Source organism: Ipomoea triloba, chromosome 8, assembly GCF_003576645.1.
Source record: "Ipomoea triloba cultivar NCNSP0323 chromosome 8, ASM357664v1".
Taxonomy (NCBI): Eukaryota; Viridiplantae; Streptophyta; class Magnoliopsida; order Solanales; family Convolvulaceae; genus Ipomoea; species Ipomoea triloba.
Window position 1 is genome coordinate 15,890,150 of NC_044923.1, and position 16,888 is coordinate 15,907,037.

The following is a 16,888-nucleotide window of genomic DNA, read 5'->3' on the forward strand; positions in this document are numbered from 1 at the left end:
GCATATAAAAGTTTTTCTCAGTTTCTCAGCACTTGTCTTGGCATAAAGTCAATCTATTTTCTCTAACTTCACTTTGATCTCTTTGATCTCTTTCTGCTTCTTGCCACTCTGTGTTGATGAAAATTGATCCAGCAAGCACCTCTTGACAGGTCCCTCAGTTGCATCACCAACAGCTAAGCACCTCTTGACAGGTCCCTCAGTTGCATCACCAACAGCTACATGACTCTTGACAGGTCCCTCAGTTGCATCACCAACAGCTACATGAAGCATACTTGCTATGGGACTTTCGGCTTCATCACTTAAAAAACCCTAAAATGCAAATTCAATGTAAGTACATCTAATCTGTTTGTAATGTGACAGTGTTTATTAAGTCTTAGAAATGAATCATTACGTCATACCTCCAAAAAATCATCATCATCCAGACTTATTTGCATGTCAGAGTTGCAAGCATTAATTTCCAATTTCAGCAGTTCACTGCAATGTTCTTTCAGAATCTGTGGGTCATTGTTTATCCTCAGCACGGGAAATGGAGTGTTGCGGTAGGATGTGTGATCTGACTTTGCTGTAATCTGAAACAGCAAAGTTTTGCCTACCAACCCTGTGATCTGCTATAATGGCTGATTGTTCTGCAAAAACAGATAGGAATTAGTGAAAATTAGTTAAAATAAATTTAGTACATATTCAAAAAATAAAAAAAATAACTTACCTTATTACTCTTTTCATATAGCTCTGTTGCTGGAATCCCTATCAACTCCTGGCACTCCCTATCCCACAGTAAAAATGAAGCATTACCCTTCAGGTCCACAACACATAGTGTAATCTTATACCTTAAAATACCAGTTTCCCAAGTCTGAAAACACTTGAAACATTTATTGACTCCTTCAGAAATTTGAAGTTTTTTGTAGCATCCCGGCTTCCTACAGGAGCTATAAAACCAATCAGTCGGATTAACAATACCCGATATCCTTGCGGCCACCCAAAAATCTCCATACTGCATTGACACAGTTATGAATTAGACTGGATGTAGATGTGAAAACAACAAAGGTAATTTAGAATGTTTTATTACCTTATCATTGTCATAGATCTCATTTGTGGTGGTTAGTTCCATAGACTTACTGCTGGATTCATCCATAGTGTTGGTAAAACTAAAACTAGATAGGGAAGCTATACTTCTCATAGGTGTTTGATATCCTATGTCCGTAAGACTGTAATTCAAATATAGTAGTAATGATGAAGTTGAGTACATGTAAAGAAAAACAGAATGCAGAAATTATCTGTGATAACATACACATACCTGTCCCTGAAGTTGATAAATTCTGGATAGTCCAGATTGAAAAGGACTTGAGTTACATCATAAGATGAGCAGATCTTGACCTCACCATCTGAAAGAAAATACAAAAAAAATTAATCGAGGAATTAATTCCTTCAGAATGCTTATGTGCATAATTGTAAATGCAGATTTGACTAACCTCTGAGCCCTCTGTTTATCCTACAGAATTGTATCAGAACTATCACAGGATCTTTGGATGGAGCTTCATATAAATGCTGAATCTTGGAAACGTGNGTTTGTAAATAATATAGCATTAGCATCAATAGTTTTATACTTACTGGGCATCCTCAAGCACAAAGTCTATGAGCCTAGCATTATTTCCACCAATCTTTTTTTCTTGAGGTCCATAAACTTCAACAACCCGACCAATGATATCTATTCAATAATTCAGAAAATTTGAAATAACTTAACTGAAAAAAAAAAAATATAGACCTAACAGCCTGCCATGAGGAATGCGAATGAATTAAAAAGAGTATTGATAGGCTAGAAATCTTACCAATGAGCTCTTTCTCGAGTATTGATAGGCTAGAAATCTTACCAATGAGCTCTTTCTCATTTAATTCTGAATTACCTTTCAAACTATCAAAAGGCCTCAATCTGTACATTAACCAAGGGAAATAACTATCAAAAGGCCTCAATCTGTACATTAACCAAGGGAAATTCTCATCAAAAGGCCTCAATCTGTACATTAACCAAGGGAAATTCTCTTCAAAAGGCCTCAATCTGTACATTAACCAAGGGAAATTCTCTAACCTCAACTCTTTGTAAATAGTTTCATGATTCAATTGCATCATATATTCGTTCATGCTAGTCTTGTAGGTATGCCAGTTTGAAACAACGTAAAAGTTCTTGATAGCATACACTTTGCCTTCTACAAAACCGTTGCTAAACTTTGGAACAATCTTTGCTGGTATAGTTGCATGAATGACATTTCCCTATCAATTATATGGTTATTAGCATTTGCAACAGAGAATGTATGTGATATTATTTCTGCAGTACATACGTATGACTAATATGCCTAATTCTATTCTATGCAGATTAAGACGCAAAAAAAAAAAAAAAATACAGATTAAAAGGCAAAAACACATACCTCTGGGTCGTGTAAGACCAATTCTTGACTCTTTAGGTCAGCAGAACCTTTCTTTTCTCGTACCAGGTAGCTACGAATAACTCTAACCTTTATTGCACTCCTATTGCTGAAGGTAGACAATCTGGTAGCCAGAGAGTACATCCCCATATTGGACTGAAGTTAAATGCGAATGGATCTCAGTTTTGGATGTTGAGATTGATTTAGCGCTTCTAATATATATTGTTATCCCAAATCCCAACTCTAAGTTTGAAACTGGCAGACTTCTACACGCTGAATAATTGTTTTTTCATTCCCGGTGCTATATAAATGAAGAGTCCCCGTTTGCCGAATCGTTGTAAACGATTCGATTTCCCCATGAACTCTAATCATGGCGTCATTACCTTTTTTAAAACACTTTTAAAACAAACGATTAATTAACGTTGTTACCTTTCATAGTTCGACAGCCAGCGCATTAACTGCCCTAAGTATGCTAATTCGGGCGGCATTTTTTGACCAGCAAAACGTCACCGTTTTTGATTGGGCGGGAATTGTGGCCTAAGTGCATTTACTGCTCTTCTTATGGCTATTTTATATTAGAGATTATTAGAGTTAATACCACAAATGGTCCTCTAACTTTCATTTTTTACTACAAATAGTACTCCGTTAAAATTTCTGTTAAATAAGTGTTAAATCTAGGGGTATTATCATCAAATTGATATATATATATATATATATAATGGTTATAAAATAAAAATGTTTATAATTTTTTACCAACAAGCATAATTGAAACAATTAACGAATATAAATACTCTTATTCTCGTAATTATGCCTACAAAATAAAGATTTAATAATAGAGCTATCTGTTTTAAATTTAACCAACAAATTAAAATGGGAAAAAAAAAATCAAAAACCTTCTTGCTTCCATCATTTTTATGGTTGTTCATACATAGCCGATTAATAGTTTTCACTCTTCATTAATCGATCAAACATTTCGTTTGGGACATAACTGAAGGCCGCCACCGTTGAACTAATATAATTAATCAAGTACTAATCACGAACATTAATCATGGATTTTTATTTAATTTGTTCATTTATATGATTTGTTACGTCCATTTTGTTTTTATATTTATTAATGTTTAAAATTAATTATGTTGTCATATAATTCTCTAAAAAGATGTAATCATAATCATATTAATCAATTTGACGATAATACCCCTAAATTTAACATCTATTTAACAAAAATTTTAACGGTTGATTATTTGTGATAAAAAATAAAAGTCAGAGGACCATTTGTAGTCCAATTGTAAATCGAGGACTAAAAGAAGTATTAACCCAATAGTCAGATGACCATTTGTGGTATTAACTCTTATTATTATTATTTGATAGTATTATAAATTTTAACTTTAATATAAATAATAAGTGTTGTAATCATTAAAATAATTAATATTTTATTTAAAAAATAATATTATATAATATTTTTGTTCGATTTTTATTCTGATCTTAAATCAAACACTAAAAAATAAAAATATTTTCAAAAATAATCATTTGTTAGAAATCATTTTCTAAAAATATTTTCATATTTTAATTACATGAGATTTGTACTTACAAGGCTAGTATATGTGCGCGCGGCGCATGTGCTCTGGTTCGGCGTTGTGTTCAGATGTATTAGAGTCGTAAGATGAGCTGAGATTAAACGGATAGAAATCAATAAAAAAAAATAAATGTGATAACAATTTTGTAATTTCTTGCATCATGTATATTTCGATGTTGCATTATGTGCTAATGTATGGTGTATTTATAAGTGTTTTGTGGTGCACTTAATATTGCACCACTCAACGAGGGGTCAAACTCGTCGATGAGTTCAATAGACTTGTTGGTCTAACGGTACTACTCAACGAGTCTATTGAACCCACATCGTTTTTCCCTTTTTGGTAGTGTACCATAGAGCACTCATAAATGCACTACACACTAACACGTAGTAGTGCACCACAGAAATCACATAATGCACCACAAAGCACTCATAAGTACACCAGCATCACCAAAACATACATTTCAACAAAATTACAAAATCATCTCGCTTCCCCTCTTCATTAATTTCCAACCATTTGATTTGAGTTCATCCCCCCGGCCCCACCCTCACCCTCAAATTGCAAGTCCAATCCATGCCTTCCATGGTGTGATGAAAGTAAAGGAATTATGTTCACACTATCAATGATAACTGATAAGCAGGCCCTTAAAGGATACATATATAAATTTTAACACTATTTATAGGTGTACATGTATCAAATTTCTTAAGTCAATGGCGGCAAAATGGGGCAATTTCAGTTCTTGCCGACATATTACAGCTCAGAATGTTTCCACTGATGGATTAACTTAATCTTCACTTTCGTTATCTCCAGCCTCACCTTCATCATCACTCATATTGTTCATTGCATCTGTAACTATAGCCTTCACCTCTGCTTTTTTGTGCATTAAATCTACTCCAAAATGGGATCCTGTAGGAGGATATAAGCTTTCAGAAATTAGTCACTATGCAAAAAAATTTCAAGTACTAATAATTGTTGGACGGAGGCCAGTTAATGGCCAAGTGACTAGAAAAGTTGTTAAGCGGAGGCTAATTAATGGCCAAATCCAACACAAGATGGTTAGGGGATTGTTAGGCAAAAACCTTAGAAGGTCAAGTCCAACACCTTACCTCTCGAAAATATGACAGTATAAAAAAATAAAATTACGCCTTCATTACGAACTATAGCTTTTGGCACAGTAATAAGTGTTTAATTTTAACAAGTGTTATAAGAACCATACCTAGCTGCCGGATGATATCTGATAGAGTTGCCTGCATTTTCCAAGTGCAATGATCTGTATTAGAAATTGACATTTTGCATTTGACTAAAAAAAACACAGAAAAGGTACCAACTTACAGTATCAAAATCTACATTCTTCAGAATGTTTACAGCAGCAGTGTATATCTCTTCTTTGCTTGGCTCTAAGTCAGCCTTAACATTTCTTGGTTTCCCTATCCAAGGTAAGCCAGTGAATGATATGCTTATTCTAGATTAATTTGAAATACAAACAGTTATAAAACTCTCCAGTTCATGAATATTGAGGTAGCCAGAGCTAGAGAATTAAGATGGCTAAAATACTCTTTAAGGCATATAATTGGAGAAAAGGGATACAACCAAGGAGTTCCATACCATCCTTTTTTGACAACTTCCTGCTAGAAGCCTTCTCCTTTACAGATATACTTTTGTCCTCACCAACTTTTTGCCTCTTAGCACTCACTACCTTGGAGCTTTTGGAAGATTTTACAGGGGTATCCTTCCCAGCAACCTTATCCCCAATTTTAGTTCCATAATCTTTCTTTGAAGAGATTTTTTCATTTTGTTCTTCCTCGGAATCAGTCCCCTCCGGAACACTTTCTTCCTCTGCATCTTCATCATTTTGATCATCCTCTTGAGATTCATCCCCGGTATTATCAGCTTCTTCATTCCATTCTGATGACACCTTGCGCTTCTAAGTTTAAAGACATTGAAGTTGGGAAAAAAGATCCTTTAGTGTCAATTTTTGGCACTATAAATTGCGGGCAATGTAAAGTGAAAACTAACCATAATCAGAACAAAGAGGAGTTTCATTACTGTAATGATATTTCCAAATCATGCAAATAATTTAGCACAGTTCAAGGTTGCGAGCTTTAAACTCACACAGCTCATCTATTTATCAATCCCCTATAAAATGATAGGTGTTAAGAGTCCCACAATAAGAAAGAACATATGGGTTTATAAAATCATGGATTAAACTAGTTGATCGATTGGATTCAGTTTTTTTTGTGTGGTTTGGCCAATGTGCATTATAGCTTAGTTGAGAGAACTTGACCCAATCTTAGATTATAATAACATAGTATCAAAGCCTGCCGGTCCACTTTGCCCATTATAGCCCAGACCAATCTTAAATTTAAACAATAGGCATAGACCAACCTTAGATGGTGCAGTTCTATCTACTGAGCTTTTGGGTTTTGTTGCCTTGCTCTTCTGCTTTTTGCTTTTCTGGGATCACATAAATATGAACATATTACATGATCTTAAAACAAAGTAGACACAAGTGATCTCAAATGAGGATTAAATAAGCCACCTTTTTCTTATCAGCGAGCAATAGATCTGTGGTAGCATAGGGAGATTCCAAAAACTCTAACAACCTCAAACAAAGCTCTTCCTGCAAGTTAAACATGGAAAGAAAATCATGGACTGTATTGAGTAGAATGATCAATAAAAATATATCATAATACATGCCTTCTTTGTAACTGATTTGACTGGAAGATTAAGGACATCACAAAAATCCAGCAACTTTTCTTTCACACACTTGTCAAACTTATCTTGGATCCTTCCTCTCTGCTTTTCATGCTGAATTTTAAAAAAATATGATTTTGTATATCAGATGGTTCTAGGTTGTTCAGATGTCATCACAGAAAGCCATCATCAAGTGTTCCTCTCATATATTATGGATGTAAAATTCATGTGAGAATAAGAAAGCTAGGTCAAGTAAATCAAGATTCAAGAATAAGAATTAGATAGCAATCATGTCAATAAAATAGTACAACAAGCAACAAGTTTCAGAATGAAAATCATTTACCTCATTTTCATCCCACAAATATCCAGAAAATTGACCTATATTTTTCTTCAAATTATAAGCCTGCAAAAGAAAGAGGAAAGATTGGGATGTAAGGGAAGTTAGTTCCACAAAGTCTTAGAGCTAGAACTAAGTGCACCAGAACGAGGATAACCTTTGTTTTCTTTCCATAAAGAATGCTATGGAGTATCTGTAGGTTCTCATCGGGTTTCCTCTTGGATAACTTATAAGCCACTGAGATCATAACCAAATGTTATCAAAATGGTTGAAAGTGGAAAATTTTATATAGTTATAAGCTTTTTAAATTATAGCAAAATAAGATCATAGGATAAACTTCAAAAATTTTTGGGAACCAAGTCACTAAAGATTCATTCTGCAGGCTTATCATGAGATTTTCATTACTCAATGATCCAGTTCAGGAAATTCCATAGCATGGGTATTTGGGTAATAAGCAATATCTCCTTGCAGCTGATTTACTAACACTGCACTAGCAATAAGATATTTAATGGAATTCATTCAAAGTAATTCAGCAGCCATTCTTTAGTTGGACCCCGGTGTATTAAACCAGGCACCAAGTTCAACACAAGCAATCTTGTGAAGACTAATATGAAAATTTTAGCATGTGAAGCCTGAGATTAGGTCCTTCACTTCTCATGAGAAGTGGATTGGATGTTTCCCACAAAACGATCAAACACAAATCCATTAAAATTTGATACTACATGCAACCATTAGTTTTAGTATATAGTTTGACAGCATGTGAAAGCGGCTAGTACAAGACACACTCTCTCTATCCCATATTTCTTGGGGATATTTCCTTTAAGGAATGTTGCATAACCACCATTAAATTTCAGAAGGCATTTAATGCCAAATTGCTAGGATTCCCTTCAACATTAAAAGACACATGTGTGTCTTTTAAAACCATGTGCTTGGCCAAAGGGGCCAGTTGAAATGGAATGGAATGGGGCAATGAACAGAAATATATCTTTGATATGTTTCACACTGTAGAGAAGAAATTATCACTACAACAATTTCCCACCATTGCAACCCAAATGTCATAAATCAAAATTAAGCAAAAAGTGGGTAACCCCAGCCAAGATGGCTAAAGATACAAACTTTAACCACAAGCACGAGTTTTGAATCACAGTCCTCTTGGTTTGAGCCGATCAACTATGTGCAATCTAGACTAATTTACCTCCTTGTTATCCTTTAATTTACCGGCTAGGGTCACAAGACAAGATTTACCCACTACAAATCCTCAAATAGTAGATGTGGTTTCCCTCATCACCCCAATAAAATTAAGCAAACACTAACTTTGATTCCAAGCCCAAAGTTCCAGATACAGAGTAAAGAACTCATCAGTAGGATGTTATTTTCTAGCTTTAAAGAAGGATGTCAACTCTAAGTTATTATGTACTTGAATTTAACTTCTTTTTTTTTTTAAATCATACCTAATAAGAAACAAAAGATAAAGGGAATAGCAATACTACTAAGGCAAAGAAAAGAAAGAAACCATACCATTTGGGATGTCCCTAAGCTGCACTCCTCGGCCCTACATTCATTAAGAGATAAAAAGGAAATGACAAGTTAAAGTAATATTCATGGCAATGGGACTGTAACACGATGCTAGGAAGCAAGTAAAAATAGGGTGTAAACTGAAAAACAAGTAGGCTTGGATTCGAATAGGGACGTCACCAAAGCAGAAAACAAGGATCTTTACTCATTTAGGATTCAATTAGGTAAAATCGTCAAAATTCAAAATTTAATTAATTAAGCACAAAAACATTTAGTCGACGATAAAATTGGGTATTAACTCATTTAATTACTCAATGTTTTAAGGGAGATTTCAAGTGAAATCATATAAATTAGTACCCGGTGTCAGGAACAGAATAATGAATCATATATATTTTGCCCTAGACTGAAATACAAAAGCAAGAAGGCAGAGATTAAGAACAATACCTTCTGAATGGAAAGCAATTTGGTGGCAGAAGGTCTTGATGTAGGAGTTGCATAGAAACGATCGACTGTCTTCCTCTCCCTAGTAGGCCTCAAACTCGCACCTGGGGATGATTGGATTTTGTCGGCACCATCAGATTCTTCTTCTAGATTCTCCTCCTTTTCCTTTTCCCCGTCTTCTTCGTCTTCTTCTACTACTTCTTCAGATTTCGCCTCTTCTGGCTTCTCCTTCTCCTCCTCCTCCTGCCGCTGATTTGTTTCTTCAGCCAGGAGCTTCACTCTTAGGGTTCCTTCCACTGACGCCATTGAAATCTGAACAAGTTGAGATTTTGATAATATAATTTTATCTGATCTGAAGCAATTGGAAAGGGATGATCATTTAAATGCTAGTTGGAGGGAAAATAAGAATGAAGTTAGAAAAGGCGGGAGAACTTTTTTTTTTTTTTCCTCTACAAAATAATTAAGCGGTAAATTTACTGACCTCTTTTTTTTTCGCAATTCCTGAATTCTTTGCTTCTCCTTTTTTGCTTATTCAATTCTGAGAATATCTTTTATTATACTATAAAATATTCAATTTAGTTATCGACTAGAGTGAATTAGGATTAAATTGAAAAAAAAATACTATAGTTAATGATTAATTTGAATAAAAATCAATAGTCTAAACTAAATTAGATATTAATAAGAAAAAAATAGAAAATTACCAATCTACAATTACAGATGACTCAATTATATGAATTCATCGGTAGAGAACTCAATTAAACAACACAAAAAATATTTAGGAGTAAATTAAAAAAATCACTATAAGTAAGGAATAAATTGATTATTAACTCATCTTTATATATCATATAAAATATTGCATTCGCATTTAGGTTTTATTGTTATTATATATTAAAAAAAAAATAAAAAATGAATCAGTCACGCCAAATTTGTTACTGAACTCCAATTGTTATACTATGAAGCATGGTTCATATTACATTGTGAGCTATGATCCAAAAATTATGTTTGCAGTTAACACATTATATACTTGTAATTAACAATTTATTTATTTCTTTACATGTAAACAATTTGAAGACACATAATATAATAATTATATACACAACATGATAACTATATATACACATAAATTGTTGACTACAAGTACATAATATATTAACGATTGACACAAGATGTTAGTTAACATATTGTGTACCTACAATTAATAATTTATGTATTTGTTGTTATCAATTTATCATGTTATGTGTCTATAATTATCATGTGATTGCAAAACATAGTTATCATGTTATGTATCTATAATGTCAAGTGCAAGTTCAAAATCTGAAAGTTATTTTTGATCAGAATCCACAAGAAGACCATGATATAATTTGCAACTAAAGTCAAGAAATCAAGAATTACTCTCGCCATACATTGTCTAATAAAGCTTAATTGAAATTAATTAACATCCATTTTTTGTAATGTTTAATTTAATGTTAGTGTAATAGTGTGTATAATTTATATATCCAAATAACTACATCAAGAGTACTATACTGCTATTCAACACAAAAGGCCAAATTTAAAAATTACTCCGTACAAAAAAATGTTAAAGAAAACAAACCAAACAATTGAAACAAATAAAAGTGTAATTGACTAATACTCCGTACATAGTAAATATAGGACGGATAAATTCATAACGATCATAATTTTAGGTTGGGTTGTCAAATCAAATTAGCAAATGACAAAAAGAATGGCCAGTAGCAGCAGCACTACAATGGCTGGCCTAGGACTCATTCTCAGGAAGCTTTTGGCTAGTCTCACCCAGCAACTCACTCTCACTGTACAGATCTGTCTGAACAGGAACATCTTTTAGCTGCTGTGATGATATTACATCTGCAATGGCTCTTCTAGCTGCCGCGGCATCCTCTTCCTCTCCGCCAAGCGCATTGCCCTCCTCTTTTGCATCGTCATCTATCTTCGGGGGTGGCACGAAGAACGGTATCCGGCCTCTCTGCCAGTCATGGAGAACCATCTTTGCAGCAGTCATAGTATCGGGTTCCCCTCCCTTTGCACACATAAAGGACAAACAGTATCCGTTAGTCATAAATCAACAAAGAACACACAAAAATATGTCCTGGTAATGCAGGGTGCAGACTAATCTATAACCGACACCCAAATTAGCTGAAATATAACTAGCAGAAATGTTTCCGTTTTCTTCACTAATACATGAAATGTATACTAGTACATGATGCAGATCATCCTTTCAGTCCTTGCATCTCAAAGTCTCAGACACAAAGCATTCAACATCGCGGATCGTTATTCTATGGACCACAAAATTAGTACATTATTTGTGTAAATAAAGTACATTATTTTGTATACTATCAAGCCATATACATTCAGTACACAAATAAGTATATTAAAAATGAAGCCTTTTATTCATGAGTCATGCTCCACACAGCTGTGTGGACCATGGTCCACAAAATAATTTCCCCAACATCACACACATAAAGTTCACTTCCACCCTCAAAGCCCATGACATTAAAATCTCCATCCCCTCAAGGTTAGTTATCAGATTCAACATATTGAAATCAGTCAAGATTTTACAACTTGCAACATATATACTAGTCAATGGTCCAGATGATCCTTTCAATCCTCATTTTCTTCAAACCCACAAGATTTGACATTGTTACACATCCCTGACACTCACCTCCACCCCACAGTGAAAATTTTATCAAGCATTTCTTTGCTTCGTTTTTTTTTTTTTTTGGTTAAGTCAAGTGAATCAAGCATAGATTTTTTGTGAATTTACCTTCAACAGTTTGCCTGTTCCCTGACATAGCTGAAGAAGAAAGTCATTTTCATCCTCCCTGCAAACATTATTGAGATATTCAAATTCAGAAACAAGCACATGTAAGAATGCAGATGCACATTACTAACTTCAGCATGGAAATTTTTCTCAGGACCACCAGAATAGCGCCTATAAATACGATAACATTACATTGGAAAAACAGAGGGCAGAATGAGGCACATTATACAAGTTAAATACACAAAGCAGTCTTTAGAAAGGATATTGAGTTCAAATCAGTTAAGGAAAATTCTCAAGGGCTTCTCCCAAATCCCACATCCCAAAACAAAGCTCTTACCATTCCTTTATCTTATATGCTCTTTCAATATGCTCCTTTTTCACACGGGTTAGCACTTCACCTATGTGCTCAGCAGCATCTCGCAAGTTTGTCACACGTACCTGCAGATAGAACCATAAAACCAAGTGAACAGTTAGTTCACCACAAAAAAATAACAACGATATCTGAAAACCTAGCAGGGAAGATTTTTATAGATAGTTCTCTTTGGCTGGTCCATAGACCATCCTTCCCTGTAAATATTTCTAACTGTATCAACAACAGTTTCTGTTATTAAATAAATTAAATATATAATAATGAAAATGAGATAACACATACCACACCCTTCAAGACAATATCTGTTTCAGAATCATTACTTTGGTAAACAACACCAGGGCAGTCAATCAAGAAAATCCGCTTGGTAAGTGTTATGTATTGCCATACTTTAGTCTCTCCAGGAATAGGAGCCACCTTGCAGACCTAATTTTTTAAGAACAGTTGAAAAAGAAGAATAAGCTAAGTTGAACCATGTAGCAAGCATGTAATAGCCAAAACACTTCACACTACTCAACACCAAATTACAAGTTAGAGGAATCATACATTCTTTGTCCGCAATGTGTTGATAACAGATGATTTACCAACATTAGGATACCCAACAAAGCCCACGGATATTGCCTGTTTGTCACTCTTCAACCGAGAGAACTGCCTCAATACTGACAGAAGAGAGCCCTAAAGCAAAATTTGAAACTAAATGAATTAGATTTTTAAAAAAATTAATAATAATAAGTGAAAATTGTAATTTATGCCCCTCACAAATATGCCAATTATCAATGTCACCCCTAAATTATTAGTGGTGTAAATGTTGCCCCTCAATTTCAAAGCGTGGCATATATTGCCCCTCCCTAATAGGAAGAAGGAGAAACATTGTTGTCGGCGGAAGGAGAACAAAAGAAGAAAAATGGAGGAAAAAAAACGTGATTTTCAAATAGGAAAACGGCAGGTAACCACATTTACACCACTAATAATTCAAGGGAGGGGCAATATATGCCACAAACCTACTCTAAAGGTGTGTCTGTCTAGTCAAATTATCTATTATTCAGTATAGTCCATATTCAAGGACACCTTGAAGCTGTTGTGTATTGGGGAGAAAGAAAACAGGGAATGAAAAATATGTGAAAGCTAGTAGCATACCTTGCCAAAGGACTTGGTGACACTTGCATGGAATGCTAATGTGGGATATTCTTTGGAAAGAACTCTAAGCCACCCTTTAGTTACCCAAGCAGGAACTAAATCACACTGTATAAGGGCAGAGTTACCAATTCAAGCGTGCGAGTACATAAACAACTGCTGTAGAAAAATGCATAAACCTTTTATAACCTATCAGCAAGCAGCTAACCTTGTTCAGTAGAAGAATCATGTGCTTATGTTTGCAATTTTCTTTCAAATGTTTCTCCAGATGGAAACATCGTGTACCTTGTGGGTCTCTAGCATCTAATACCTGCAACACGAGTTTGGTAAGTACCACTTGTTCCTTCAAATATTTGAATTTATCCACTTGTGAGCAATGAGATGAAGATTAACTTATAAGAACAAATCTTTGGCACAAAAAAAAAAAAAAAAAAAGTCAGGGTGAGAATATTGGGAAAGCCCAACACTTAAGCATGCTAGACTCTTCTTCTGATCAAAAGGTGATTTAAAATATAATTACAAACCTGAACAACGACGTCTGATGAGTCTATGACTTTATAGAGCTCACCCCATATGCGTTTACTTTGACCCTTCTCAAACATAGTGTGCCGCACTAGGTCTCTAAAAGAATCTTCATTTCCTTCCCCCGGGTTGCTTGCACCAAACTTCTCCTCGAAGGCATCTGTTGAATTGAGAACCAAGTCATCCAACAAAGAAATCTTCCAGTGTTAAGAACTAAGGGTCCTAAACACAATTAGAAAATCATTTTTAACACCTTGAGAAACATCAGCCTTCTTTACAAGCGACTCATAATCTGATGCCATAAGCTTTGGGCGTTTCCTCCTCCTTTTAGGACCAAAGGCATCAGCAAAAGGCTCGGTGTCAAGCAGGTGTGCTTTTGCTTGCTTTACCAAGATATAAAACAGGAGAAATCAGATAAATTAACAAACACTATGCATGATAAGGTATGAGTTTGGCAAGCAACCTAACAAAAATAATTAACAGGAGGCTTATTGGCATAGTCCTAATTTTGTTTCTTTTCCAACTGGGTAAGATGTCACTACTTTAAATTAAATGACTTGCCAAAATATAAAAGGTACCCAGTTCAAATAAAGCAAAAGCTTGCCAAATTAGTATAGATGGGTGATGAAGGCTCATCTAGCTCAATACTTGCACCATTAAGTCCACTAAGTGCACCCCCACCACGTCTCAAAGGACATTAACAAAATAAAAACTAAAAAAAAAAAGAAGAGTAAATTAACATCTCAAAAGAAAGCACCATAATACCTTTTGATGATCATTTAAAAGAGACAATGGCAATTTTCTGTCCTTCAAAATTACATTGTAGCTACTGGACATCCGATTTTGTAGCTCTTCACGGAAGAATTCTAGCTCTTTCTGATTAACTACTCGTGTATTGCCTACAAATTTGATTATAATGTCAGTGCAGAGTGCTGCAATAACTTCCATAGAGCAAAATAAGCAAATTTCAGAAATTAATGAGCTTTTTACATAAATTTTTACTAATTGCACCAATAAAATTCCACCAAGCTAGCATGGCAAGCAGTATAGGTACAGATAAAAGCTGGAAATTGAACTGAAATGAAAGAACACACCGAACCATCGGCGATCAGGTTGAATCCGAGTGGAGGGTAGCTCCTTGGATTGCAAGTCGTGTTTTACGACTTTTCCCTTAGTATCACGCTTAGGTCTCGTATTGTACATCTTAAGCCGCCTCACAGTGGCGGCGCTACGGCCGCCTTTACTTCCGCTGCTATCTCTATTGCCATCAAGGGAATGCTTAGGCTTTCCGGATACGTTCACCGATTTCTCCTTCCTCTTCGCCATGTTTGTATTAGTCTAAGATTATTGGACAGAATCAGTGGCGGATCCAGAAGAAGCAAAAGGTAAAATGAAGTCCAGAAAATAAAGAGGATTTCAATGTTTCAATTCATTCCCAACTCACTCCTTATCCCCTTCTTAATTGTTTCAAAACAGTATAATAGCTTTCAAACACAGCTTACACAAGACCTTGACTAATTAGCAACTCAACATAAACTTAATCAAGTAAATCAACAAATAACTAATAACTAATTAGTAATTACTAATTACTAATCCACATTAACAGATTAAGTAATTAGTAATTAACTAATAACTAATTAGCAGATCAATTCATATCAGACAGGATGAATTGGGCAATGAATCATATCAGCAAATCAATGAATCAATTAACTAATAACTAATTGACCAACGACATCAACTACGGCATCAAAAACTACGGCGAAAACTAATAACTAATTGACCTACGGGCTACGACAGCAACTACGGCACTAACACAGCAAGTCAGCAACTAGTGATAAAAAAACACAAAATTAGGGCAATTAGAGCAAAAACCACGGCAGCAACTAGTATTAGCAAGTTCAAAATTAGGTAAATTAAGGCAAAAACAAAATTAGGAAAATTAGGCGAATAAATTATTGAAATTAACATTTATAGTTCAAGACTTCAAGGGGTGAGATTGTGAGAAGTTGACGTTAATTAGTAAGGGAAGAGTCGAAGAAGAGTAGAAGACCAAACCTGGTGGGCGGTGGCTGGTGTCGAGGGCTCGAGGCGACTGTCGAGGGCCGAGGCAGAGGCGGACAGGCGGTGGCGATGCAGTGGGAGGCGGTGGACCGTTAGGGTGTGTTTGGCAGTTCGGAGGCTGAAGAGGAAACCCTACGGATGAGAAAGAGAGGGTGTATTTGGCTGTTGGGTTCACCGCCCAAAAAGACCTATTGAAGTGTCTAATAATCGTTAATATACTCTTTCAAAAAAAAAATTTAATCGTTAATATACTGTTCTGGTTCATAAATGGATGATTATAACAACCCAAGGGAGGGTGTTACGAGTTGATAGCAACTTTAAGAGAGCCCACGAATCCTCACGTTTGTGTCTCTCCAGCACACCATAGAATTCCGTAAACCTCCAAGAAGACTTGCTAGAGCTTAGGTAGGCCTCAGTGTCAATGTGGTTATGAGTGTCAATGTGGTTATGGGAGAATGATTTAATTGTTACCTTAGTGCCTTAATTCTATAGTAAAGCCAGACCTCCCCTTCTCAATTGTGAAGAGGCTCATAAAGCCTAATTTCCTCTTGATGGGCTGAAACTTCTTTTGTCCCATAAATGTCGGCAAATTATACCATGCACCGTGGTGGACGTAGCATTGTGTGCCAGGAATTAAAACGGCGTCGTATTGTCCATTAGGCAGTAAGTGGACGTTATTTTGGGAATCACGTCCGTTTCCTCCGTTAACTTCCTAATATATTAAAAAAAAAAAAAAGAAAGAAACAGTGAATTTGAATTGTTTGTGTTGTGGCGGTTAGGGCGATCTTCTTCTCCGATTTGTGAACTCACGAATAACAAATATACAGTCGTAGCTCTTGGATTCTCAGGCATTAGGATATGCAAGGCGTCAATTCGCAGCAGGAGGTGGTTGCGACTGAAGAACTCGATGATCCGGTTGGATTGGCTATTTCAGGCAATCGTAATCCAGGTTTTTTATGTTTGATTTTGTGATTTCGTTTGTGTTTATGAAAATCATTGAATTCGTATGCTTTGATTCGTGTGTTTTGATTATATGATACTGGTTTTAGGATT

At 35.3% G+C, this 16,888-nt stretch overlaps 3 protein-coding genes across 4 annotated transcripts; all 3 read right to left on the reverse strand.

The window, feature by feature from the left end:
* Positions 1-48: 48 nt before the first annotated feature.
* LOC116027016 lies at positions 49-2,567 on the reverse strand. Its single transcript, XM_031268446.1, has 10 exons — positions 2,421-2,567; positions 2,084-2,265; positions 1,827-1,969; positions 1,609-1,705; positions 1,470-1,489; positions 1,295-1,382; positions 1,067-1,205; positions 707-991; positions 399-569; positions 49-309 (listed from the first exon to the last, which is right to left on the reverse strand). The coding sequence occupies exons 1-10, from the start codon at positions 2,565-2,567 to the stop codon at positions 49-51; spliced, it is 1,533 nt and encodes a 510-aa protein (XP_031124306.1).
* A 2,047-nt stretch (positions 2,568-4,614) lies between these two features.
* Positions 4,615-9,304, reverse strand: LOC116027859 (protein DEK-like). Of its 2 annotated transcripts, none has more exons than XM_031269624.1 (11): positions 8,979-9,304; positions 8,538-8,571; positions 7,177-7,256; positions 7,026-7,085; positions 6,686-6,796; positions 6,528-6,608; positions 6,374-6,442; positions 5,594-5,909; positions 5,321-5,415; positions 5,205-5,235; positions 4,615-4,894 (listed from the first exon to the last, which is right to left on the reverse strand). In XM_031269624.1, exons 1-11 carry the CDS (start codon positions 9,279-9,281, stop codon positions 4,773-4,775), a joined length of 1,302 nt encoding a protein of 433 aa, XP_031125484.1. In that variant the 5' UTR covers positions 9,282-9,304; the 3' UTR covers positions 4,615-4,772. The 2 variants fall into 2 exon arrangements, with proteins under 2 accessions (XP_031125484.1, XP_031125483.1); XM_031269623.1 differs by having other exon boundaries at positions 5,594-5,912.
* Positions 9,305-10,504: 1,200 nt separating this feature from the next.
* LOC116027643 (nuclear/nucleolar GTPase 2-like) lies at positions 10,505-16,032 on the reverse strand. The gene is made up of 12 exons (XM_031269348.1): positions 15,830-16,032; positions 14,869-15,112; positions 14,540-14,673; positions 14,028-14,157; positions 13,777-13,934; positions 13,461-13,562; positions 13,256-13,360; positions 12,665-12,793; positions 12,404-12,544; positions 12,089-12,189; positions 11,755-11,812; positions 10,505-11,010 (listed from the first exon to the last, which is right to left on the reverse strand). The coding sequence occupies exons 2-12, from the start codon at positions 15,098-15,100 to the stop codon at positions 10,729-10,731; spliced, it is 1,572 nt and encodes a 523-aa protein (XP_031125208.1). The 5' UTR covers positions 15,101-15,112; positions 15,830-16,032; the 3' UTR covers positions 10,505-10,728.
* Positions 16,033-16,888: the final 856 nt, after the last annotated feature.

Coding starts and splice junctions, on each gene's coding strand:
- LOC116027016 (XM_031268446.1), bottom strand. CDS start 2,567: ATGGGGATGTACTCTCTGGCTACCAGATTGTCTACCTTCAGCAATAGG. Junction 1,706..1,826: donor ACTCGAGAAAGAGCTCATTG/GTAAGATTTCTA, acceptor ATTATTGAATAG/ATATCATTGGTCGGGTTGTT. Junction 992..1,066: donor AGATCTATGACAATGATAAG/GTAATAAAACAT, acceptor GTGTCAATGCAG/TATGGAGATTTTTGGGTGGC.
- LOC116027859 (XM_031269623.1), bottom strand. CDS start 9,281: ATGGCGTCAGTGGAAGGAACCCTAAGAGTGAAGCTCCTGGCTGAAGAA. Junction 6,609..6,685: donor TCAAATCAGTTACAAAGAAG/GCATGTATTATG, acceptor TTTAACTTGCAG/GAAGAGCTTTGTTTGAGGTT. Junction 5,416..5,593: donor GAAGTTGTCAAAAAAGGATG/GTATGGAACTCC, acceptor TACCTTGGATAG/GGAAACCAAGAAATGTTAAG.
- LOC116027643 (XM_031269348.1), bottom strand. CDS start 15,100: ATGGCGAAGAGGAAGGAGAAATCGGTGAACGTATCCGGAAAGCCTAAG. Junction 12,794..13,255: donor TCACCAAGTCCTTTGGCAAG/GTATGCTACTAG, acceptor ATTTTGCTTTAG/GGCTCTCTTCTGTCAGTATT. Junction 12,545..12,664: donor ACACATTGCGGACAAAGAAT/GTATGATTCCTC, acceptor TTAAAAAATTAG/GTCTGCAAGGTGGCTCCTAT.